Source organism: Triturus cristatus, chromosome 4_2 (assembly GCF_964204655.1).
Source record: "Triturus cristatus chromosome 4_2, aTriCri1.1, whole genome shotgun sequence".
Taxonomy (NCBI): domain Eukaryota; kingdom Metazoa; phylum Chordata; class Amphibia; order Caudata; family Salamandridae; genus Triturus; species Triturus cristatus.
Window position 1 is genome coordinate 185721772 of NC_140586.1, and position 27221 is coordinate 185748992.

The following is a 27221-nucleotide window of genomic DNA, read 5'->3' on the forward strand; positions in this document are numbered from 1 at the left end:
GCGCAGCCACGAATGCCGCCTCTGGTGGACGCCATGACAGTAGGCGTGGGCGGCCAACAAGGATACATCCGCCGCTGCGCCGATCACCTGATTAGAAACCAGCATGCCTTCGCGCACTGTCTCCAAGAAGTCCTCCTTCTTGTCCCGGGGCAGCAGGTCCGCATACTGCTGCAGGGACTCCCACAGGGCCCGGTCGTAACGGCCCAACAAAGCCCCTGCACTCGCCGCCTTCATGGTGGTGGCGGCGGTCCCACACACCTTCCTGCCCGCAGAATCCAGCCAGCGGCTTTCTTTGTCAGGCGGGACCGTCGATGAAGGGGCGGTCGCATGTTGTTTCCTCGCCGCCGTCACGATGACCGAATCCGGCTTCGGGTCCACCCTCAAAAAGGTAGGGTCCGACTCCGGGGCTCTATACTTTTTCATGAGCCTGGAGGGGGCGGCCTTCGTCACCGCGGGAGTGAGGAACAGCTCCAACGCGGGTTCCACCAGTCCTGGTACAAGAGGCAGTAGAGGGCGAGACAGATGTTTCTTATGAAGTGTCTCGAATATCACGGACGTCGTGGGTGTTGGAACCGTCACGTGATACCCAACTTCGCTGCCCCTCTCAACAGCACCTCTTGGAAAGAGACCAAATCGTCCACCGGAGACACCCTAGTCCCCGGCGAGTCCGACAGCGTCAGTGAAAAGTCTCTGGTCGAGGATCGCGTGTGCGACCTGGACCTGTGCCTCCTACGGCGTCGTCCTGAGTCCGACGATGACCGTCCATGGCTCCGTGATCTTCTACTCCTGAGAGAGCGGGAGCGCGACCTCTTCGGCTTCGGTCTGCCCGCCGGTCTAGCCGGTCCCGGCGACCGCGGGCGTCGTGGCTTCGGAGTCCCCTGCGGCGGAGTCGGGTACCTCGGAAGGGAAACCGACCGCGGGGGAACCGCCGGCAGCCCCAATGGAGTGTGTGGTAACGACCGAGGTGGGGGCGGCGGAGGCAGCGTCCGCGGCTGTGGAGGCGGTGGTGGCGGTGGAGGTGGTGGAGGTGGCGGTGGTGGCGGTGGAGGTGGTGGAGGTGGCGGCGGTGGTGTTGGTGGTGGTGGTGGAGGCGGAGTCGGAGGTGGCGGGAGAGGAGGCGGTGACGTCGGCATCCGGAGGCGTATACACCACAGAGTACACCGATCCCGATGAGACTCTCTTCCTCGACGTCGACCTTCGCCTCGACGGCGACCTTTGCTTCGACGGGGACCTTTGCTTCGACGGCGACCTTTGCTTCGACGGCGACCTTCGCCTCGACGGCGACCTTCGCCTCGACGGCGACCTTCGCCTCGACGTCGATCTTCGTCTCGACGGCGACCTGTGCCTCGACGGCGATCTGCGCCTCGACGGCGATCTTCTTGACCTCGAGCGTCTCGACGTCGATCTCTTCTTCGACGGCGACGTCGACCGTCTCCTCTTCATCGACGGCGAACGGCGATCTCCCCTCGACGGCGAGCGCCGACGTCGGGTCCGCTCTCGACGCCGACTGCTGGACGGCGCCGTAGACGGCGTTGTGGCCGACGATGCCGATGTAGTCGACGGCGGCCTATTCAGGTCCCTCGACGTCGACCGTCGACGCCGCTTCTCCCCAGAGCCCTGGGGAGACGGCGAACAGATGGTGGCCATCCTCCTCGACGTCGCCGTCTACGCCCTCGACGGGGAGTGGGAGCGCTTACTGGTCTTCCTGCCCCTGGGGAGCCCCCCAGAGGCCTCAGTATGGGCCAAATCAGCCCCTCCAGACCCACCTGGTGCCTTCAGCCTTCTCTCCTCCAGAACTTGAAGCCTGATTTTCATTCTGTCCCTCAGGGTCCTGGCTGAGAACGAGTGGCAGATATCACAGTCTTCAGGCACGTGGGACCGGGGAAGGCAACCTATACACACCTCGTGTGGATCAGTTTTAGCCTTCTTTCTACCACATTCCGGGCACTTGTCGAATAAGCCAGGCATGTTGACAGTACCAGCTACTAAGCACTTGAAAAAGTGACAAAAATTGACAAAATCTCCAATAAACCCTTGAAAAGGGGAGAGCTCAATGCTCCAGGGTCCTGCTAGCAGGATCCGGAAAAAAGAACTGAAAGTAAATGGGACCTGCTGGGCATTCTGGGATACTGGGGAAAGTTCTGGAAATCTGGAAAGTTTTCTTAAAGGCACAGTATCCTGTTCTAAGCCACATAATGGCAGCCTATGGGCCTTGTCTGTCCACTCCTTCCTCTCTTATCATTCCAGAGGCTTTTGCTGGTAGAGGCAGGGTTTTTTCCTATGTGGAGAAAAACTAGACAGGCAGTGCTGTTTGTGGATGTTGGTGGAATTCTAGTTGAAGTACTGGACAGTGTAGCCTATGGGTATAGGCTGCATTATCTGTCTTTAAATTAAATTCTCTCTTAAAGGTGTATGCAGGTCTGCATGATTTGTCACCTTTAGAGATTATTTTTTATTGCTCCGGGGTCCACGCACATGGGCGGGACTATTCACTAGATTATGACTATACACAGAGATCCCCTACTACAGAAGGCTCTATTACTCTGCCCATGCCCAATTAGCGATTGTCATTGTGTTACTTTTGCTGTCCTGCATCGATTTCAATAATGAAGTTCATGGGGGTCTGTTAAAACACCAACGGGGATGGGTGGTGGATGCCTTAAGAGACTTCACAATTCAGAGTTCATGTCTTCTGATGGTTAAGAACTGTGTGGTATAGCAGCATATGGGTCCCTCCACTGGTGCATGTGAAGCGGAGAATCAAATTGAAAATACTCTTCATAACTAACCAAAATTTTGATAATCACGGACCCACTTCCTTGACAGAAAATTGTCCACTATAAGTAAAACCTAAGGTTTCCCATTTTTACAGATTTTCACAGATAAATACTGTAGGAAGCTGACCCTGTATATACTATACCAAAGTGAGGTATAGAGTGCACAGAGTCCAGTGGAACCCCAAAGGTAGGCAGAGGTAAAATTAGATAGAACCTTACAGAACAGGAGGACAGTGTTAAGCATTTGTTTGACACACTCAGTCAGCAAATGAATTCACACACTCAAAGACTGAACTTCAGACCAATTGTTTTTGCATAAAAATATTCTTTTAGTTATTTTATTTCTAGAACCAAGCAAGCCTGGCTCAGGTAAGCAATAAATACTTTTCAGTAGTAAATGCTAATTGTAAAACTGATCAATTGCATTTGTAAATGTACTATGGTTTGATTTACAGTATTGTTTCAGAGAAATGCAATCACTTGTAAATACAGTACATAGACTTGCATGGGATTTTCAGTAAAATAGCAGATAAGTTACTTTTGGATTACTTTTCTTACTCAGTGCTGTATGCCTGGATGCAGCACGGGGACATTTCCTGTAAACAGGTGAGTAAAAGCGTTTTTGTTAAATCGTACAATTTTAAAGAATTTCTTAAGGTTTCAAAACTCCACACTTTGAAACTTTTTCAGGAAAAACAGTAAATGTTATCCTATGTGTAGGAGAGTAGGGTCTGCAATCCTATGATCACCCAGATTTTTTGCTTTTGCTTCATTGGTTTACGACTTTCCCCGGCTGTGGGCCTGCCAATCAGACCCACAGCCTAGCTGTTCTCTCTCGAAATTAACACACATGTACATTAGGTGCATCCACTAATTGGAACTGGGCCGCCTTGTCAGTCCCTGTCTCAGCATACCACAGGTATCCAGGGCATCGGTGTACCCAGGGCCTACCAGGGGCTGCAGCATGTATTATGCCACCCCTGGAATGGCCGCCCAAATCTGACACAACTGGCTGCACGACAGCTGGGGCCACGTGGTGTAATCACCCGTTGCTGTAGGTGTAGTATTCCTACACCTAACCCTAAAATGGACACATGGATTCCTATCAGTCACTCCTATGGCAGGCCTTATCAATCCTGAAGGCAGAGTGCGGGGAGTCATGTGGGATGGTGCTCTGGCGCGAGCTGAGCCCGTCCACAGCTTGCGGAACCAAGTCCTAATAGCCGTTCCATGGTGACGCGGGCCAACTATTTGCTAACTTCGGCATCGCATCACCCACACATGTCGAGTAAGGTGTCATACGAATTGGAATACGAACCCCTCGCTAGTTCTGGCGACGGGGTTAGCATTCCCCTCTTCTAGAGGGGCACGACATGGAAGTAACCCTGAACCCCGGTTAAAGTTGACTCAAGCCTCAGCATCACAAAATGGATGCTGCCACCAGACACAAGTCTGACCTCCTGCTGCTGGGAGACCTTCCAGCGAAGGGAGTTTGGACAAAGGGTTTCCTGTCGAGGGCGGTGTTAGCACCATCCCAGACAGGGTTTGTGTATTCCAGGTAGGCAGGGCTGAAAGGAAGGTGATTGCAAGTGGCACCCCGGTGCTCACTGTGCATAGCCCGGCTCAGACCAGTTTCGGGGGCCCACCAGCCCCTGAGCTGGCGCGAAGCCGGACAAAGGATAGGGGTGTAACCACCCCCCTCCTGGCTCCACCCATAGGTAGAACCTAGTCACGGGCCAACCCCTTTTTCTTAGAATAAAGGTAGGAGCGAGTCCCCTTCCCAAATTGGATAATCAGATAATCGGATAACTCCGAATCACGAACCACTTTCCACGAAAGGAACTCTTGACTATTTCTGAAGACTCTCCCTTGTGGCTAAGGAGTAGCCACCCTGCACCAGCAGGCACCACCTAAGCGCTTGCGGTTTGCTGTAAGTCTCTCCTACGGGTCAAGACTGCCCAGCTCGACGAGACCCGAGTCCCTGCCATCTCTGACCTTTTACCTGCCTCATCAGCCCAGCTGAGAGTCGTAGGTGTGACGAGACCTGCGGAACCGGCCATCTTCAGAACCTGCACGACGCTTATCTAGCACGCCCACCGAGGGACCCTCGAGTGAGTGCACCTAGGGTTTGAGAAGCCCTAATCCTGAGCAGCTCCAGCATCGAAGTCTGCCTCCCCAGCATCCCCGAGATCTGCGTGGGGGCCCTTCCGCTCCTTGCTGTTCACCGCGTTGTTCGACCACTGGCTGACCGGCTTGTGGCCCTCTTCACGACGCACCACGATTGTTCATCACTAGTCTGGTTGCTCCAGACTGGCTCTTGCTCCCCTCCAACAGAGGAGTACCACGGACTCTCCTAGTCCACTCCAGACGCCATCTTGACTCCACCACGTGGGCTTGCCCCTGCCAAGATCCGCTGCCCCATTCCTGGGCCCAGCATCGACAGCAGACACCTTCGTGGGACAGCTCGCCCTCCATCCTGGTCGCCGCCGCGCCTCCTGGTCCGAGGAACAGCCGAGACCGACGTCATCCACTCACCTGGTCGAGGTGACTTCAGCCGGTACCCTCCTGGTACCCACACGATCGCTGGCTAGCGGTCGAGAACTGAGTCCCCTCTGCTTTCAGGTTTTCTTTATCACCGATCCAGGCTTGGATCTCGCTGAATATCGACACTGGTCGCCTGCCAGCAACTCTTCTTTCAGGCTCCTGAGACTACAACGAGGACTACCGACATCTTGCCGAACCTTCTACCGCCGCAGCCTCTGGGCTAGGTAACACGAGCATTTCGGTGCTCCATCGCAGGTTCGCTTTACAAGTGTCCAGTTCCTTTTTCGTTTAAGTCCCACTGATCGGATCACTCCGCAATCAGTAACTTTAGACTTTCTAACCTCTCCCCTTCCACTTGCAGTGTAATGGTTTGGTGCCCCCGGGCATTTGTGTAAATTGTGCAACCAGAAGTATTTTCCTAAGAGTTTTGTATTGTGCTTAGCTCCCTGACTCATAAAGAGCCAGGGTAGTCTTGTTATAAATAAATATTCTTTATTTTCATAACAACTTGTGTGGTGTCCTTTCACTTGGTGTTCAAGGGGTATATGTGATGGTAAACAGCTGGCTTAACACGCCCTCTAGAGTTTAGCCTAAGACTGCTCGTATCCACGCTACTAGGATAGCTGGTCTATAAGGTTGACTTACAACCAATCATCAATAAGGGTCGTTTGGAATGATACACAGTGATCACTAGAATAGTGAGCACTACATATCAGGCCAACTTCTCACACTATGGAGGCAAATTTGGTTATCGGTTTTTAGGTAAGTAATCGGTCTTTGGAGTTGAGGTTCTGGGGTTAGACTCAGGGGTCCCCCAGGGTCTGTGATGCACTCTTGTTACACCTTCAGCAGCACTGGGGTGGCCGGGTGCAGAATGTTTAGGCCCAATGTTATCCAATGGGGGATGGGGGCCTCCGGTTGGTGGCTGCTGACAAGCAGGCCACTGGGTTGTGGGAGCAAAGCTACTGGACTTTAGCTCAGGGCAAATGGGGAAACAAATTAGCACCAAGGGTGCACCCTCAGCGGCACTAGGGCGGCAGGGTGCTGTTTCGAGGTCAGATGCCCTGTGCTTTCCAAAGGAAAACGTCCGGTTTTCAAAAGCACTGCAGGCAGGGAGACAAAGGACTTCTAGGGGCGTCCACCACTTCGAGAGATAAGTTGGGAAGTTAGGGGTTGGTTAGGCACCCTCGGTTTGGGCACACAAGGCCGTGGGGCGTCGGGTGCAGGGGTGCCTACTGGGGTCGTATTTTCTTACCAGCTCCAGGTCGTGGTTATGGAGGCCTTCTGGATTTAGACTGCAGGCGTCTGCTGGAGGCTTGAGGCAGGTCAGGGGTCGCCAGATCTCGGTTCAGGATTGCCGGGGTGACCTACTCGTGTTGTTTGCACCCGCCGTCCACGGCCCGAGCTCGAGTGGGCAGAGTGGGGCAGATTTGCGGTCTCTGGCTTCTGCCAGAGATTGCAGTTGAACAAATCCGGTGTTCACAGGAGAAGCAGTCTTTGGAAGTGAAGGAGGGCAGGTCCTCTAGAATTAGAATTTGAGGGTACTAACTGCAGGACACACCGGCATTTCTCTGGAGCAGGTTCGAGCGAGAGACATGCCAGTAGGGCTGGGGCTAAGTCAGTGGGCGTCTTCCTCTCGTTAGCTGCTGCACAGCTGTTCGGTCCTTCTTTTCTTCTGGTTTCTTGTATGGATCTGAGGAAGCAAGGTTCAGGGGTGACCCTAAATACTAGATTTAGGGGCGTTACAGGTAGGTAAAAGGCAGGGACCAATGGGAGGGGGGCATGTGCCTGTCCCTGGTTGGCTCTCTTCCTCACGTGTTTTTCCCGCCGGTTCTCCCGCCCAAAGTGGGGGTCAGAACCGGTGGGGACCAGTTGCTGAAAGCAGCAAGTGGCCTGGGGAAGCTCACACAGGCGGCAAGCCTTTAAAGCTTCCCCTTCGTGAACCCTGCCCATCCTGGGGGAGGAGGCTTGGCACCTCGTCCCAGGATGTGTATTGTTTCAGGCCCCAGAGAGCAGTAGGCTCTCGACCCAGGGGTCAAGAAACATGTCTGGTGGTGGCAGCTGAAAGCAGCCACTCAGCCTGGACACTAGAGATGGGTTCGTTTTTAGGGGGCTAATTTTCTTGGGGCATCTCTAAGATGCCCTCTGAGGGCATTTTTCAATAAATCCCACACTGGCATCAGTGTGGGTATAATATGCTGAGAAGCTTGATACCAAACTTCTCAGTTTTCAGTGTAGCCATTATGGTGCTGTGGAGTTCGTAATGACAACCTCCCAGCACCATATACTTTTAATGGCAGCACTGCACTTACAATGTCTAAGAATGGACTTGGACACTGTAGGGGTACAGTGCTCATGCACCTGTACCCTCACCACTGGTATAGTGCACCCAACTAGTGGGGTGACTGATCTATGCCAGGGCAGTGGGTTGTAGGCATGGAACACAGGGATGATTGCCATGTCGACTTTTCACTTTTTTCTGCACCAAAACACGCAGCCTGGCAGTGTGAGAGTGTAGTGGTACAAGACCTCGAAGGGTGGCACAATAAGTGCTGCAGCCCTTAGAGGCCTTCTCTGGTCAAAGTGCGCTGGGTACCTGTGGTACCATTTACCAGGGACTAACCTGTGGCCAGAGATGCCAATTGGGCTAGTTTTGGGGAAAGAACACAGGCCCTGGGATTCTGATTGGCAGGGACCCAGAGCACATCAAGTATAAGTGCATCAGTAGTCTGGGAAAAAGTGTGGGGGGGTTTTACTGCAACAGAAACCCACTTCCCTACAAATACGGACAGAAAATAATGTGTTTCCGGTCTGTATTTATTTTTCAAAGCGAAAAAATACTGAAATGGTGCTTCTTGTAAGATATTCTCTATGCTGTCTTTCATAAATTCCAGGCAACAGCAAATCAGATAGACAGCATGGAGAGTTAAACAACAGGATGAGATTTCCTTAATTACAGGCATATGTTAACCTATATTTGTAGTATTACGCTAACATATACCTGTGAATGTAGTCTTTTGTTATACGTGGCTGCTTAATATGCTAAAGCGTGACAGGCCTCCATGTTTGAGTGCATGTCCAAGAGCTATATAAACCTGGAAATATACTATTTTACAGGTTCTTTTATTCTTAAAACACAAAATAAATATGGATAAATACCAATAAGATGGCCAAATAATGAATATGGATACCGATCGAAATGTTTACAAAATAAAAACCATAAAACCAGGAGTGCTAACTGTAAGCCACAGGAAACCTTTGAGTCGTCCAGTTAACTATTTATTCCTCAAAGTCCCTGCAGGAAGCGGACTCTATATATGGTATACCACTAGGTGGTTATAACGTGCACAGAGTTCAGAGATTCCCCCTGAAGTATAGAGGTCTCAATGTAAACCTAAAGTGCTCCATTAGTGGTAGCGTGGGCGAGCAGCCTTAGGCCTAACACAGAGGAGTGTAAGACATTTATTATACACACATTGTCCAATAACTGACACACAACTCAATGTTTATGTTTTTGTTTTAAAAAAAAAATAAAGAAACAGCATTGTTATTTACAATGTCAATAGCTTAATCACTCTCAAATGCGAGACCTATTGCATTTGCACCCACACACAGAGCCACACACACAAAGCCACCCACACACACAGAGCAACTCACACAGAGCCACTCACATAGAGCAATCCACACACAAATAGAGCCACCCACAGAGCCACCTACACACACACACGCAGTAGCCCCCACTGACCTATTTACATTATGTGCACTTAATACAATACAATTAGTAGTTGATGTTAGGGCCGTTCCGGTGCGCAGTCACGGAGGTGAGAGAGAGGGAGTACAGCCACCGCTCTGTACTTTTGCAGACTCCTGTCTGCCGAGGATAAAAAAAGTCTACTTATTCCCGGGGCCTCCTGAGCAAGTCACACCTGCCTGCAAGTGCTTACAGTCTCGGGAGGAATCTTACCCTGAATGCAAATATGTTGTAATGCACACTTCGCCGAGGTATTTCACTGCGGGTGTTAAACAGAAGGGTAAACAAAACACTCATGCGGGAGCGCAGAACGTCTTCACACAACTGCGGTGTCCTTCACATGTTACAGAACGGGCGTGCGCTAAATGATTTGGAGCCCCTAAGCAAGTCAGCGTGATCGGTGCATTCTAGACTAATAACACCACTCAAAAACACGCCTAGAAGATAAGCTTCACGGCGCGATGTTAGTAAGTAGCTCCAGACACTGCACAATGTGAATGGTGGAAGTGCCCATCGGCGGCGAGTGCTCTGCAGTTCTCCAGCGGCGCTTTAAAACTTTGCTCACTCCACGCCTGTGTGACACAGTCATAACAGCGCGACCACCCTCTTACCTCCCACAACATTGGCATCTCACGCTTACCTCTTTACACGTGCCCGGACGGCGTCCACTTCCATTCCTTTAAACCCATACACATACGTCTGGAAAGTGAAGTAGAATAAAAGAAGCGCGTGCCCCGTGCACTTGCGGCGCTTCGTGCCTCCTCGGACTGGTTCAGCAGACCCCTAGCTGCAGCCGCGGCCTCCCTGCTCGGCCCTCCCCCTGCTGACACCAGCTGACATCACGGGCTGCACCCCTGCCCCTCCCCGCCCTCTTCAGGAGATAAGGCTCCTGGCACAGCAGGGCTCTTGCTCGGGATGTGTCACGAATCAAAGGGTGAGCTCGCGAGTGCGCCAAGCTCGCCTGAAGTGAAGCCACTTTCACGTCACTGAAGTGAGCTCTCGGCTGCTGGCAGCTCAGTCTCTGCTCCACCCTGCTGAGGCATCTCAACAAATGAGGAGGAACCGGTTACACGGGAAGTGTAACCATACACCGTCCGTGCCCTCACCTTCAGCACACTGCACTGCGAGGGCGAGCATGGCCTTTGTGCAGCGCCGATCCATAATTTACAAGTCACAGAGGAGTTAGCCTACAATGTGGGCTTTGACACGGGCGCTGACAGGCAGTCTGTCAATTGACACGGTCACTTCAGAGATCCCCGTACCGGGGCAGGCAACGCCGGCAGTCAAGCGCGCCCACTAGTAGGCGCTAGCATGGGGACACATAAGGACGAAAATGCGACAAGCCCCACTTTACAGCCATAACAATTAGTATTTGATGTTAGGGCCGTTCCGGTGCGCAGTCACGGAGGTGAGAGAGAGGGAGTACAGCCACCGCTCTGTACCTTTACAAACTCCTGTCTGCCGAGGATAAAAAAAATGCTCCGTTCCCAGTCCCACCGCGCACGAAATGGCCGAACCTTCGGATGTAAAAAAAAAAAAAAAAAAAAAAAAACACGCCCACCACGTGTGAAAGGGGCAGGGAGTACAAAAAAGAGAAATAATTGAAAAAACACGCCCCCGAATCCGAAAAGGACGGGGCTTGTTTGGAGAGACAAACCTCTTCTCCAATGGCTGACCAGTATTTCAGAGGCCAACCAATGGAGAAGAGGAGAGAAGAGAGGCGGTTTGAAGCCCCTCTTCTCCAAGTCATTAAATCTCACGAGCAAGACTGCGCAAGCGCAGCCTTCGCTAGCCGAGACCTAAAAAGGAGACCCACACCAATTCTAGAAAAATAAGCTTTGAGTTTTATTTAAAGACCAACATCTTCGCAAAAAGGTAAGCAAGTTTTTCAGGAAAATACTTAATTCCTTTCAAAAGTTGACACTTTTCAAACACTGCAATGTTAACCTATGGAGGAAAACAACAATGCAGTTTCACGGGTAAGTGCACAACTCACAGTTACAGTCTTCGGGGTTTAAGGTCAGCAGAGGGCAAGGTTCATGTAAGCACAAAGGCTACACCACCAGCGGCACAGGGGCTGCTGAGTGCAGAGGCAACATCTGGAGGCAGGCCCAATGCGTTACAATGGGGACTTGGGGTGCTTGAAGGCATGCTGCTTGCAGGTAGGTAAAGCGGCTGCTGGGTTAAAGCTTCAGAGGTTAGGGCAAGCACAAGGCAGCACAAAACATACACCACAAGCAACACAGGGACAGGGTGCAAATACAGCATCGGGCATCCAATGCAAGTGAATGGAGGAACTTGTTTGGGAAACAGGCTGCAGGAGTCGAACCGGAGCTTGCTCGAAGTACACCAGCAACAGAAGAGGTAAGTTGGGATGCTGTGGGTCATAGGAACACCGTTGGTCGTGCTCCCCAAGGCCCATGGAATTCAGGTGCAGGGGTGTCCTATGACATCGGGTTTTTCCAACCCGGAGCTGGATGCGGAGAGCCTTTGGATTCCCACTGCAGGCGTCATCATGGAGTCCAGGAGGGGTAAGCCAACGCTGGACTTGGGCTTAGGTTTGCTGGGGAACATTTTCTGGATCGATGGGCCACCTGGACAGGGGCAGGAGGCGTCGGGTGCAGAGTGGTAAGGACTTTGAGTACTTTGTGTAGATTTCTTGGAGACAGCTCTGCTGTCCTCAGGAGTTCTAGTCTTTATCACAGGCAGGCAGTCTTCCTCGGGTTCTGGAGGTCGCTGGCTGCAGGACAGGTGTCGTCTTCTTTGTAAGGTCTTTGAAGCAGCAGACAGGCTGGTGCGAAGTCAGTGAGTGTCTTCAGTCGTCTCTGCACGGCGTCATCTTCGTCCTTCTTAGGTCGGCAGGAACTAGTTTCAGGGTCTGAGGGAGCCCCCTAAATACTAGATCTAGGGGCGTTAAACGTAAGTAGTAGGTAGGGATCAATTGTTTCCTTACCTGGGATGTCTACACCCACTATTATGCTACCCTCCTGAGGGGGCATAGTCTGAGCCCTGACTGGAGAAGTCCCATCATCCTCAAGATGGGGGTGGGGGGCTACAAAGTGTGCCTAACTTCAACACCAACACCTAAGGGGTAGAGTTGGTGAAGGGTGGCACACCTCCTAGTCTTTTAAAGTTTCCCGCTGGGTCTCTCGCCCACAGTGGGGGTCTGAACCGGTGAAGGCCAGCTGCTGCTAGCAGCAGAGGCTGTGGTTGTGTTACGAAGGAAGAAGGCCTTTGAAGCTTCCCTCTCGAGCAGTGTGCCCATGCTGGGGGAGGAGGTGTGCCTCTGCCCAGGATGTGCTTTGTTTCTGGCCTCTCAGAGGGAGGGCTCCCGACCCAGGGGTCCAGAAACATGTCTGGTGGGCACAGGCTGACTACAGCCAGTCAGAGACCACACCAGGCTTGGTAGGTTCTCAGGGGGCACCTCTAAGATGCTGTAAGAAAGTGGCTCTGTATATACTGCAGCAAAGTAAGGTTCAGTGTGCACAGAGTCCACAGTCCCCAGAGGTTTGGCAGAGGCTAAAGTTAGATATAACCTTACTCTCTAAAGTGGTTGCTTGGTCGAGCAGTAAGGCAGTATCAGAGGACAGTGTAAAGCATTTGTTGTACACACTCAGTCAGCAAATCGTCTCACACACTCAAGAACAGAACTTTAGGCCAATTGTTTTGTATATAAAAATATATAGTTGTTTTATTTTAGAACCACAAGTAGGTATCAAAATACTTTCTCAGAACGAAATGCTGTAGTGTATATTTTCAATAAGCAATATACTTTTAAATGCAATAGCTACAGTTGTTGCAATAGGCAACACAATTCAAACACAATTAAAACATTGAGCTCAATGGGAGTTTTTAAGTACATGCAATTTAAATGACTTTGCGTGTGATTTTCTTACTCAGGGTTGGATCCTGGATTCAACCCTGGTACATTTCCTGTAAACCGTTGAAAGAAATAGTTTTTGTTACACAGGCGATTTTTAAGGAATATTTGTATGTTTTAAAAATCGACACTTTGAAGAATTTTCTGGCAAAACCAGGCAAGGTTATCCTATGGAGGAGAATCAAGTTAGCGGTAAGTACTGTTGTAATTACTTTACAGGGTCAGTGCTGGGCACCAAGATCCAGCACTGGGATCTCTCCTGATAACAGGCGAGTAATTTCGTTTTCGTTGTTCGGCTAATTTTTAGTGAATATTTTAAAGTTTCAAAACTCGACACTTAGAAGAATTTCCAAGTGAAACCAGTCAATGTTATCCATGAAGAAAAAGTGAGTTATCGGCTTTCGGGTAAGTACTCGGCTGGCAGAGTTAAGGTTCTGGGCATAGACTCAGGGGTCTCCCAGGGTCAGGTAGGTACAGTTGTTACACCCTCAGTGGCACAGGGGCAGCCGGGTGCAGAGAGAGTTAGGCCCAATTTTAGCCTATGGCGGGCAGGGGGCCTTTGGTTAGTGGCTGCTAGCAGGCAGGCCATGCGGGGGAGCTGGGCTCCCGGTCACTCACACAGGGCAAGTGGGGAAGTAAGATAGGATATAGGTGTCACTTCCAGGGGCACTCGGGCGGCTGGGTGCAGGGTGCTTTTGAGCCGTCGGGCGCTCAATGTATTTCAATGGAGAAGCTGCAAGATGAACAAAGGCTGCAAGCTCAGGGACGGAGATTCTTCAGGTGCGACCACCACTTCGAGAGGCAAGTTGAGAAGCTGATGGGTTAGGTAGGCACCCAGGAGCTGGGCACAGGGGGGCACAGGGGGCCGCAGGGCGAGCCGGGGTGTCTGTTCGAGTCGGGAAATCTTACCCTCTGCTGGTCGCGGTTGGAGGGGTCCCTGGTTCTGAGGCTGCAGGCGTGTTCAGGAGCGTCGAGGAGGGTCCTTGGGTGCTAGATTCTTGGTCACACTCGCCGGGGGGACATCCTCGTGGTCTTTGTCCACTCAGGCACAGGCCGGGCTTGGCGGGTGCAGAGTGTGCAGGAGTCGCGATTCCTGGCTGGAACCACGGGCTTGTTGCTTGCTTTGAGCAGAACCACTGCTCGTGGGAGTCCCAGTATTTTAGATGAGCAAGGCAGTCAGGTCTTCTGGGGTTTTCGAGGTTGCTAACCACTGGAGACGCCGGGTTTTAGCAGGAGCAGGTTCGAGGGTCGACAGGCCTGTAGGGCTGGGGCCAAGTCAGTTGGTGTCGTCCTCTTGTTAGCAGCTGCAAGGCAGGTCTTCTTTCTTCTTGTTCTTCTTTTGGATTAGGGATCTGAGGAAGGAAGGTTCAGAGTGCCCCTAAATACTAAATTTAGGGGCGTTACAGGTAGAGGTCAGGGACCAATGGGTCCCTTCCCTGGGGTGGGTACACCCCCTATCCTGCCACTCTCCAGTGGGAGGGGGGCAGGAGCCTAGTCCTGATTGGGTAGGGCTCCCCATCCTCAAGATGGCGAGAGCCCGGAGTTGTGCTTCACCTTGCCTCCCCCACCTGAGGGGTGGGTTTGGCAGAGGCTGGCACTCCCCCTTTCCTCACTTAGGTTTTCCCGCCGATCTTCCCGCCAGAGTGGGGGTCAGAACCGGTAGGGGCCAGTTGCTGAGTACAGCACGTGGCCTGGAGAAGCTCACAAAGGCAGCATGTCTGAAGCTTCCCCTGCCCATCCTGGGGGAGGAGACCTAGCACCTCACCCAGGACGTGCATTGCTGCAGACCCAAGAGAGCGGATGGCTCTCTACCCAGGGGTCCAGCAACATGTCTGCTGGGTGGCAGCCTAGGCAGCCTCTCAGTCAGGACGCTTGTTGTTGGTTAGGTTCAGGGGGCATCTCTAAGATGCCCTCTGTCGTGCATTCTACATTAAATCCCACACTGGCATCAGTGTGGGTTTAATGTGCTGAGAAGTTTGATATCAAACTTCTCAGTCTTCAGTGCAGCCATCATGGTGCTGTGGAGTTTGTGATGACGACCTCCCAGCACCATATACTCGTAAATGGCTCATGCACCTGTACCCACACCACTGGCATAGGGCACCCAGCTAGAGGGGTGACCGAGGTATGCCAGGGCAGTGTGTTTTGTGGGCATGGCACACAGGGATGGGTGCCATGTCAACTCTGTTTTGTTCTGCACCCAGACACTCAGCCTGCAATGGCAGCGTGTGTGTGTCAGGGTACAGGGCCTCTACGGGTGGCACAATAAGTGCTGCAGCCCTTAGGGACCTTATCTGGTCACAGTGCCCTGGGTACCTAGGGTACCATTTACCAGGGGCTAACATGTGGCCAGAGATGTCAATTGGGTTTAGGCTTCATGCAGTTTTAGGGAAGAAACACAGGCCCTGGGTACCTGATTGGCAGGAGACTAGGGCACACTCAGTCAAAGTACATCAGCAATTCAGCAAAAAAGTGGGGGCATACCATGCAAGAAAGATGGCACTTTCTCCTGTCACCTGTGTACCTTTGAGTACATTGTTGGCTGGCATCGCATCCAGGCAGGAATTTCATAGTTTTTCACTTTACCAAGGCATGCAAGGGGCAGTGGCATGGCATTGGCGACGGGTCCCTAGGGGACCTTCTTCAGCTTTAATGACAGGTACCCAGGGTACCATTTACTAGGGACTTACAGGGGGCTGAAGTTTACCAATTGTGGATTTGTTTTAGGGAAGGAGCACTGGCACAGGGGACCTGGATGAGAGGGACTCTGCACTACACTCAAAACCACATAAATTTCTAGGCACAAACTGGGGGGCTAACTCAGTCAAAAGAGGCACTTTCTCACATTCCCATGGTTATTAAAATTCCAGAAGAATGACGTATAATTTTTAAGTCTGGCTTGACAGTGCTGATATCTGCAAGTCATATTGCGACTGATTCTTTAAAGAATTTAGAGTGGGCCTTGCTTCCGCGCAAAAAAGTATCGCTCTCTCACCTCTTGCTATTGTCTATCTGTTGTATTGTTCTGGCTTCCAGAAATGATCGCCACTGAAATGCATGAGGCACTATTTTGGATCTAAAAAAATACCCGGTCTATCACATTCAATTATTTAAAACTAATGTGCATCCTATACACAAAGCAATCCAGGAAAGCACAGATAATAAGACAGGATTTAATGTGACAAACAGGTTTTGTGCACGCAACACATGTAGACAACACTGGTGAATGTCTGTGTTTTTATGCGTTGACACATAAAAGCGAACCTACTGCCTTTGGCAATCCTTGAGGTAAGGGCATCCACACTTCAGAACATGATTCATAATGGCATGCAGAAACAGGAAAATCACATTGTTGTTGGGAAATTAATAAAAACATTTGTCCAATAATCAGATTATGCTACAACTATTTTACAAAGCCATGTTGGTTTACTTGTTCTCAATTCAGTGCAAGGAGAAATTAAAAGTGAACAAGTACACCTTACAAGAATAAATAAGTCAAAACAACAAAACATAATTTGACTATATTTATGCAATATATGACTTAGATTCATAGTAAAACGTTAAGAGGTCTAATGAGGCGCATCAGGGAGTGACAGACAGCGAGGGATTCTCCCATGTAGACCATTTACACTCACCTGAATCTGAACCGCTAGCCTGAGAGTTACGGGAACTTGTGGCAGATGAAGTATGTGGACGAGGGTTAAAGACATTATACTCAGGTTCCTGCCCAGACAATAGGTCCCCATCTCTGGATTCCATCACATTGGAGCTGCTGCCACTGGCGAGTCTACTACCATAATCACTGAAGCTGCCGCATGCACGGAAGAGGGCCACGTCATCCTCATCCACATCCATCTGATCAGACATGCTGTCCATAATGGGAGAGGGTGATAACTGCCAAGAGGAAGATAAGAATGACAATCAAGGTATATTCTTCAGCAGTTTGAAAGAGAAACTACCAGGAAAGAAAAACCTTAAGAACGAGAGCCAATGCACATTCATAAAGAGCTACCATGAGAGGACAGTCAGAATTCCATCTTGTATTTTAGCACCTGGCACACAAAAACTGTCAAAGGAGAACAATGAAAATTAGAAAAGGCAACATTCATAGAACAACCTCAGGGGGGAAAAGAACTACCAGTGTGAAAACATAGGATCGCATGTCCCTTCAATCCCTTACTCTCTGGATTCCACCTCCATGCCTGTTCATACCTTAAAAGACATGTACATGCCCATCACTGCCTGAGCGACCCTCTCAAAATATAGCGACCAGTGGCACATCTTGTTTTACTCAAGCTACCTCCAAATCATAGATGCCCCTTGAATTCTGCGCACGCCAATGACTCCATGACTTTTTCCCTAAGAAGCCCAATTGTCTGGTGCTTAAGGTTAGATCTACTGTCTGATCTAAAACAGTTCAACTGAAATTTCATTGACCTCTAACATAACCACCTTTTTTTCTCTGCGCTGCTCCTCAAAATGTCTTTCGAAATGTTGACCTCCATAATGCTGCCTACTAACATGTCCCTTTCAATGGATTCCACCTTCTTCCACCACCCCAACTCTGAGGCTTCCATCTTAGTCATTTCACCTAATAGATGCCACGTCTCTCTCCATCACACCATGACTGCCTACTCTAATCCCAAATCATCCATGGCTGCCACCTCACAACATGCACCTACTTTCTCCTGCTCTCTTTAGTTTTTATCTTTGCCACTTAAAAGCATTCATCAGGAACCTTGCATACAATGCAGCAACTTCCAATCCTGCTTCAATCAGTGCTGTCACCTCATGCATTAATGTCTCAATGGCTTTCCCTCTGCCCCATTTGGCTTTCACTGCTGACTCTTCACCTTATGGTTACTACGAAAGCCCTCCTTGAACCATGGTGGCCTATTTCACCCCTGCTTACCCTATGGTTGCCACCTTAGCCCCACAACAACCATTACTACTACTTCTGGAGATTATATCTAACACCCTATAAGCCCTATTCGCTGCCACCTCTACCACTTCACATCATGGTAGCCATCTCGACCTTGAAGGAAACCTATACTCAATAGCTGTCACATGGTCCCCTTCACCCGCCACCTCTAATCTCCTCATTTCGTAACTGCAACCTCTAACTACTCATGTCACAGCAGACACTTCTAACCCTCCTACCCATGGCAGTAACCTCTAATATCCACACTTCATTGCTGCCATCGCTATCCCTCTCATCCCTTGGTTGCCCCTTCTAACACATATTCCATGGCTCTCATCTCTACCACTCACACCCCTTGGCTGCCACTTCTTGCCTCAACCCATTCCTCCCAAATATACTCCCTTAGTCAGTCAAAATCACTTTATTCAGTTATTTAAAACCATAAAAGCACATTAAAATTATCCATTGAGTAAAAAAACAAATACTACATGATCATTAAGCGAAAATGAATCATAATTGATATACAGTTCAGGTTAAAAGTACACCCAATTAGAAAAAGTCACAAGAAAGTTCAAATGATATAATATAATTTACATTTGATAAGGGAGAAAACCATTTCACATTAAAAAGGGATGAACATTTAATTTGTCAGATCATGTGGACCCTCTTTTTTTCATTTCTCTGACTGCCACCACTAAGAAGCTAGCAACATTAAAAGGTTTCCCAGGGATTATTTAGCATCTACAAATATATCAGGGCTGGCCAGCCTGCAAAAAACCTTTGTCCTTTAAAATTGGAAAGATAAAACGTTTAGGAATGTGCAAATATTGCTCACAAAACAGGACAAAGTGCAACGTGCCTTGGCTTGAAACATTATCACAACTGCAGGGTCCCGGATCCTCTATCTTTCTCCAAACCTGGGGTTCGGCCAATAAAAAGTGCAGATAATTAAACCTCAGTCTTGTTAAAATAAATGATGTAGGGGCTTAGTAACTATGTCTAAATAAGACTCCATAAAATAAGTGGTTTTTACAATTTGGTGAGCCCGCACAGTAGGTTTCAATAACTCTTTGACCTCTCTTTCTACAGATGCTAGATGTAACAAGCATTTGCAATGCAATAGGTCTCGCATTTACGCGAGTATGAGCTATTGGCATTGTAAATGACAATGCTTCTTATTTATGTTTTGATTTTTAAAACATAAATAAAACGCATTATCCTTTACAATGCCAATAACTTAAACTTGCATAAATGCGAGACCTATTACAATGCAAATGCTTGTGTCTATGGTTTACACACAGCTGCATGTGCATACGTTGCTTCTCAAGGTGCCATCTTAAAATAAGGCAAAAAGTTTCCTGATGGCTGCAACCGTCCAAACCATACGACATAACAAATAAATGGCACACGTTCGCCTTAAAGGAGGCATAAAGCCCATGCAGGCGAAACAGACCTGTAAAGGCATGATGTATTCAAGTATCGACATGGAGGGAGAAGGCACAGACAGCGGGCGGGCTGCGGGGACGGGGGGTAAGGCACAACAATGGGAGGGAGGGGGGTAAAATAGGCACCAGAGCACGTCTTACCTGCAGCAAGAGAAAGTGAGCGTGTTTATGCTATGAAGGTTACAAAAGCCGATGGCAAGTTAGGCGGCACAATAATAAATAAAAAAATAACATGGCGAGATAACACAGCAATACAAAAACTAGTTTTATTTTATTTATTATTGTGCCGCCTAACTTACGATTGGCTTTTGTAATCTTCATACCATAAACACGATCTTACAAAGGCCGATCGCAAGTTAGGCGGCACAATAATAAATAAAAAATAACGCGGTGAGATAACACAACAATAAAGTATATTGCGAAATAATAATCAAAATAAAACAGCATACACACGATGCGAAATACTAAGCAAAATAAAACAGCTTACACATGATCAAAGGTTACAAAAGCCGATTATGCTGTTTTATTTTGCTTATTATTTAAGTAAAATAAAACAGCATAAGCACTATCTAAGTTTACAAAGGCCGATCGCAAGTTAGGCGGTACAATAATAAATACAAACAAGCCCGCGTGGCAGCAGGGGAGGCGCGTGCCTCGCGTGGTAGCAGGGGGAGGAGGGGGTCTGCTCGATTCACTTGCCGGAGCGATAATTGCTACCATATGGTTGCGCTCGCTCCCGCAAGTGAATCTCCACACGTGCACGAGTTGCCATTGAAGGCAATGGAACGCGTGCACGGTTGTGGGTGAAAAAGGGGACCGATGAGTAAAGGTCTCCTCCAAGCAGCGCATGCACGCTGCATAGGCAAGACCTAAGAATGAATGTGTCTATCTGTAACAAAACTGGTGCTCATGTAAAGCGCTCTGATACCCGATGTCTCGGGTCTAGGTCGCGCTATATAAAACACTAAAAGAAATGTTTACTTTTTTGGAAACATGATAAATATTTTTCTAAAGCATCACAGATAATCGACCTTTATTTCTAGTTACACCCCTATATCAATGATAAAAGCTAAATGCATTATCTTTTCTAAGGTTTACGCCCTACACTTAGAAAACTACATCAGTAAATTAATCAAAAATGATTAAAAAAAAGTAATGAAAGGCCGGCATGTTGCATCAAATTCTAGATTGATAACTAATTTACAAAATCAGAATTGACAATCAAGATGGTAGAGTAACCCCAGAGATTGTGAACGTTTTCAATATAACCTAAATTGTGGGTGTAATTAAAAAACTGGAGCCAAACCCTCATTCAACAATCTAGGTGGTATGCATTATGATAATGTTTGACTCACATCTGTCCGACATTCTTAGGGGGGAGGGGGGGATGGGCTCCCAAATGTTTAGGGAGTATTTGGGGTTGAGCTGTCTCCTAATGCCAATATTGGGATACAACACAAGTGGTTAAAGATCTCTACAGATAGTCCAAAGTGATATTTATTGTTGGATTCTATGGGGATATTGAAACCAAATGAGTATGGAGATGTTAGGGACACCTATCAAACCCGCAGCCCACTGGGCAACATGTTTCAGCTATTTTAGTGGTCCCAAATGGGGAGCTACAGCTTTATTCAGGACCTGGATCCCTGTACTCAGAATAGCCCAATAAGGCCTTATATTTATAACAAACAAAGTTGGTGGTGTCCTATTGAAACACACGCACACACAATTAAGCGCATCAGAATTATGCCCGAGTCAAAGGCTGAGCCTTCTCGGTTTTAGGGATCTGTAGAAAAACGTATGACAAAATAATAGACACACAAATATTTAATTCAGGTACACAGAAGGCCAAAATGCTCCATGTGGGTTATTTTGTGCCAGAGATGATGTGCTCGAAAGGCAAACAAAAACAATTATGGCAAATCATCACTGCAAACATATGAGGTATAGGGAAATACATAGTTAAACAAACCACTTAATGTCATTGAAGTGACGTAATGTCACCCTGACATTCGTTAGTAGTATTACCCCACTCAGAATATACAATGGGCCCCATGAAGGGAAGTGCATAGAGGGCCTTCCTGAGTCACCCACTGAAATAGTTAACAAGCATTTGCAATGCAATGGTCTCGGCATTGTTAAAGTTAGAGCTATTGGCATTGCTCATGACATTATTTTTGTTTATGTTTTTGTTTTTAAAACATTTAAAGAAACGGCATTGTTATTTACAATGTCAATAGCTTAATCACTCTCAAATGCGAGACCTATTGCATTTGCACCCACACAGAGCCACACACAAAGCCACCCAGAGAGCCACTCACAAAGAGCAACCCACACACAAATAGAGCCACCCACAGAGCCACCTGCATCAAGACCCGAACTGAAGCTCCTGAAAAGTATTTTCTCAAAGAAGCTCGCTTTTACCTAATGAACACCTTCTCACTCGCCCTTCTCCTTATTAAACTTATTTCGGACCGAACCTACCCACTGAACCTCACTGGGTGAACCTCCACTTTCTGATCCTCTGCTCTTTCAACCTCTTGTCACTGAACCGTATCATCATAAATGACTTGCACAGTACATAGAATCTGCTCGCTGAATTTTCATCACTGGACGGACTGACTTTATTGAATCTCTTCCTCACTGAAGTGCCCTCGCTGAAGCTCTCCCTCACTGAACCTCACTCTTAATAAACCTCCCTCATTGAACCTCTCCCTCATTGAACCTTGCTCTCACTAAACCGCCTTCACTGAACCTCTCCCTTGTTGAACCCCTTTCACAGAACCTTGCTCACAGAATCAGATTCACTGAACATACCCTCACTGAGTCACCGTAACTGAACCCCTGCCTCACGGACCCGCACTCATGCAACCTTTCTCAGTAAACCTCCGTCACTGAAAACCCTTCATAAAGCTCCTCTTTAACCTCTACCTCATTTAATATCTCTCTTGTTGAACCTTTCCCTTGATGACTCTCTCACTCACTGAACCTCTTCCTTTCATGCTTTGCTGCATGCTTGCCAAATGCCTGTTATCCAGCCCAGTGCTATTAGAAGTCACTGCTTTTTGGGGGACATAATTCAGATCCGAAAATCAAGATTTGAAAAATGATCCATCAACACTGGATGCGTGGTTTTTGAGGTACTTGGATTCATCCGGCCCACGTATTCTCACTAAACCACTCCATACCCGTTCCTTACCAGGCCGAGTCCTTGCTGAGCGGGACCCTTCTCCGCACTACACACGTCTTTGCTCGGAGAGGTTAGAACATATCCATCCCCCACCCCTCCCTCGCCGAGGCTGCCCCTCGCTGCCTCCCTTTCTCATACTCGGCACTGTACACGGCCCCTCAGAGCGGAACTCTCACCCACACGCTTAGACGTCATGTGGCATTTAAACTGAAGTCCTTGTCCATGCACCGCACCCCATCTACAGATAGATATATGTTTATTGTACGATTAATTGAAATCATTACAGACTTCATATAGTGAAATCAAATGTGCTTACAAAAGTTAAAACAAGCATTTACAATGCAACAGGACTCGCATTTACACGAGTCCTATTACATTGCAAATGATAATCATCACGGACAACGGGAGGGAGGAGGGGAGAAGGGGTGGACAACGGGAAGGGGAAGAAGGCACGGACAACGGGAGGGAGGGCGGGGGGCAGGAGTCATGGACAATGGGAGTGAGGAGGGGAGAAGGCGCGGACAACAGGAAGTGGAAGAAGGCACGGACAACCCACGGAAGGCACGGACAACCCAACCTTTCCACCCATTGAAGAACACTTTAGTATTTCCCAGTTTATGTTGCTTAATTTACGACATTGGAAAGGACAGAAAATTAAAGAAGGCTTTCCTAGGATTCGAACTCGTGAACTGCCAATCAGCGCTCTTTTCAAGGTACGAGCATTCAACTGGATGAGCTAGATCGCCAGAATGACGTAATGATTTCCCAAACGGGAGCAGAGTGAAGCACTTTAGAGCCGAGAAAGAAAATGAACACTACCCCGTTAAATATGCCAACACGCAACTATACGTAATGTTAAGCCAATGCGCTCGAAACATACCGCCCCAGATAGAAGGCGGACAAGTAAAAGTCACTCTTTGCAAAATAAATCTATTAAACGGGGAGTTTTCTGCTGAAATGGAGATCCTGAGCAGTCACACTTAAATTACAAAGCCCTGTCTTGACGAGTTTGCTAAACGAAGCGCTGCACAGAATGTGAAACATATTTTAAAACAATGGTACTGGCGAGATCAACAAGTGACCATACAACTGACCTCACGTCGCACTTCGCTGAATCAAACGTATACACATAAGAAGTGCACGAACATTCCTAGTGGCCACGCCATGTTCTGTAATGTTTTTTTTTTAACGAATATACTATTTTTCATAGAGGCCACAACGGTTTTACCAGTGCTCCTTTCTGTGCCCACTAGCCCTCTAGTAATAACTTCCTTGGCCGCTGCTGCCTGCCTTCGTCGCAGAGGGCACCGGCCTGGAGGTGTGTACATCAAAACCCCCAGTGAGTCACGGGCACGCGCTGTGTTTACTCTCTCGGCTCATGTCATGTGCAGTCGCTAAGAACTACTTTTAATCTCCTCTGATTTCCTGAAGCCGGGCGATTGAGTCACCGCGCTTCACAGGCCCCTGTGCCCGCGCCAGCCCCGGGAGCGATCTTTGAAAAGATGAAAAAGGCCCAATTGCTTCCTTTATCGCATCTGAGAATGTGTTTCTTTCCGGGCAGGGGATGGGGGAGCGGCTGAGCTCAGCGTTAGTCAGTGCCCGGAAGCGGGCCTGGAACAGAGCCCCCTCACTTCTCATAGCTCCCGTTTCTGGATCTGCGTGTGTCAGGGCACTGCTAGAGTCTGAAGCGCCGCGCTTCAAAGCGCCCTGAAACCTGTGTACCTGCCCACGAAGAAGAGAGCGTCCTTTGAGAGGACATTCCAGACAGATTTCATGCAGACGCCGGTTGTGCAATCCACGTCTCCATGGCTCATCCGTGCCTCTTCCGCCCCCCTCCTGCCCGGAATGAAAACACGTGCTTTCTAAGTCTAGGGTGTTGTCGTGAAGCAGCCGTCCCCGGCCTCCACGGACCGCGATGCACCCCAAAGAAGCGCTTACGGGCTGCAAGGAGCAGCGGCAGATCGGCACAAACGCCTGCAGGGTAAACAAGACACATCACACAACGCGCCAGTCGGCTCTCTGATTGGTTGACAAGGTCCACCAATCACATTGCTTATTTGGTAGTTGCCAACCAATCAGAGAGCCGACTGGCGCGTGTAGGCAGCGTGAAGACATGCTGTCTTGTGGGCGTGTAAGGGGCGGGCTGCCAAAAAGCGAAAAACAACAAAAAGGCTATTAAAAAAACGCCCCCGAATCCGAAAGGACGGGGCCTGTTCGGAGTGACACACCTCTTCTCCAATGGCTGGCCAGCATTCAAGAGGCCAGCCAATGGAGAAGAGGGGAGAAGAGGGCCGGGTTCAAGCCCCTCTTCTCCAAGTCATTAAATCTCGCGAGCGAGACTGCGCAAGCGCAGCCTTCGCTTGCCAAGACCTAAAAAGGCACATAGGTTGATTGTAAAAATCATCCTCAGTGTAAATTATGACCCTCAAAATTGTTAGTCTAAAGAAAAAAGAAAGTAAAGACCTACGTAATCAAGAGGTCTTACATTGGTTTTGGTTTCGTTCCTGGTAAACTTAACTTCAAGATATACAGTGTGTTGACCATCTTGTTTGGAATAAGCAAAAAGTATGGTTAACAATACTTAAGGTACAGAGATCAATTGCTCAGACATTATAAGTTACCTACCATTTTGCCTTTGTGCTCAAGCACGTGTGATTATTGTTTACCTGCGTTTCTACCACCTGATTAAAATCTGTACTGGTGAAATGCTAAAAATATCTTGGCAAAACTATATTTTTCTTACGTTTTTGTGTTCAATGAACGTTTGCAATCCAAAAAGCAGTTTTACAGTATAAAAGATACTTAAACTGTCACATAAAGAAAGTAGGGATAATAGTTGATCCACAGAAAATCTGACCAACAATGTCAATCTGCCACCATCCAAAATTAAATATCAATGAAGTCCGCTTTATTGGTAAGATTGGATGGATTAGCAACGCAGACAAGTCATCATGTCAAGGTGTTTTCCAAACATGTAATCAGTTAAAAAAACAACGTGGTTTAACCAACAATCACTTTAAACAACATATTAATTTTAATGAAATATTTTACAAAAATTCAAAGCTGTTTTGCATCCCTCTCACGACCTTTAGTTAAAAGGCACTGACAAAGGCAACAGGTCTTACATTTTGTTTGCTAATGCAGACCTTTTTGACAATGCTTATCTAAAATAAAAAAAAAGCATTGGCATAGCCAATAGGTCTCGCCCTTGGGACCTTATAAGTGTTTAGCCATGCAATGGTTAATGTTGTTGCACAAAGAATTTTGTGCTGGATAACTAAACACTTATAAGGTCCCAAAGGCGAGACCTATTGGCTATGCCAATGCTTGTTATTTATTTTTGCGCTTTTCCCCATTAAAACTGTAGGTATCCCGGGATATTTAAATAAGCTTCTGTGAAGACATGACTTTCTTTCCTCGACCCTTTCCTGATACAACGAAACAACTCAGCCAATAGGCGATGGCGGCTACATCACATCTAGTCTACCTTCAAGTTCCATCATATTATATGGTCGCTCTCCGTTTGCTGGCAGCACCTTCGCATCAAACATCAACAATACACATAGGAGACTGACGTTCCTGTAACTCAATCACCCCCAAAAGAAAAACACCTGCCACCGTTTAACGTAATTTAATTTTTTTCATAAAAAATTCATACAGCTTTATTGCCCGCTATTAATCCTTATGACATTTGTTCACTCACATTATAAGAATACATTTCCAAAACACATTATTTTGGTGTCTTTTTTAATAGAACAAAGATTTAGTAGTTTAAATTTGAAAACGTACAGTTTATTGATGTTTTGCAAGGTTTACGAGCACATACCTTGTTGAAATAAAATGAGAATACAAGCGTTAAAGATGGCCACCTTCTCTCTACGTGTTCCTGGCGCGACCACGCCTACCCTATGCGCGCTCCAGGCTCAGAGCACGGACACTCCGCACTGCGCCTGCGCGTCTCCTCGTCCTCTCTTCTGTCAGGGAGAAAATGGCGGTGGCCGTGTGTAGAGCCGGCGGTGCAGCGGGACGAGCACTCTTACGGACCAGGGCGGTGAGTCTACAGGTTCCCAGGGAACGGGAAGGTGGACGCCCGTGACGGACCTAAGCTTTACCCGTGGGACAGGGGAAAGCCCCCATGTGGCGGGGACAGATACTTGGGTCTGAGTGTAAGGTCATCTGGGTTATGGGACTCGGCGTCTCGTAGGGCAGGGAACCGGAGGAGTGAAGGGGAAGGTTGATAGTTTCACTTTTGCGAAATGTTGTTTTTCAGTCAGTCGATGTAAAGTGTCCCAAGACGACCCCGAGAATGTTATTGGTTGTATAACTTTTCTCCATCTCTCTGTTATTACGCACCGTGAATGGGGAAAGCGGGCCAGCCCTGTGGCTGTAGCGCCGGAGGGCCTCTCTGATGTGGCTGGGCTGGATGGCTTCGCTCGGTGGCTCCGCGCCACAGGCTGCAGGGAGCTACAACAGAAACACTGGTCTCTAACAGGGGGCGGCGGCAGTGGCGAGGTGTGTGCGCGCGCGTTAGGCAGCCGCGGATGCGGTGAGGGGGGGGTCGGCAGCGGCAGGGTGTGTGCGCGTGTGTGCGCGCGCGTGTGTCTGTGTGTGTGCGTCTGCGCAAGCGCGTCTCAGAAGCGCGTCCACAGACCCCGACCCCAATCGCTGCGCGTGCCCCGGTCTGTCTCCCTTGAGAGGCATCTCGGCGACAAT

At 48.7% G+C, this 27221-nt stretch overlaps 1 protein-coding gene across 2 annotated transcripts in view; it reads right to left on the reverse strand.

Annotated features, from left to right (window-relative positions):
- LOC146833322 (histone acetyltransferase p300-like) overlaps window positions 1–27221 on the reverse strand; it is a 303832-nt gene that overhangs the window by 254755 nt on the left and 21856 nt on the right. For both annotated transcript variants that reach the window (XM_085601045.1, XM_085601044.1), the window contains exon 2: window positions 16588–16846. In XM_085601045.1, coding sequence (XP_085457171.1) covers window positions 16588–16846 — 259 coding nt within the window. The remainder of the gene's footprint in view (window positions 1–16587; window positions 16847–27221) is intronic.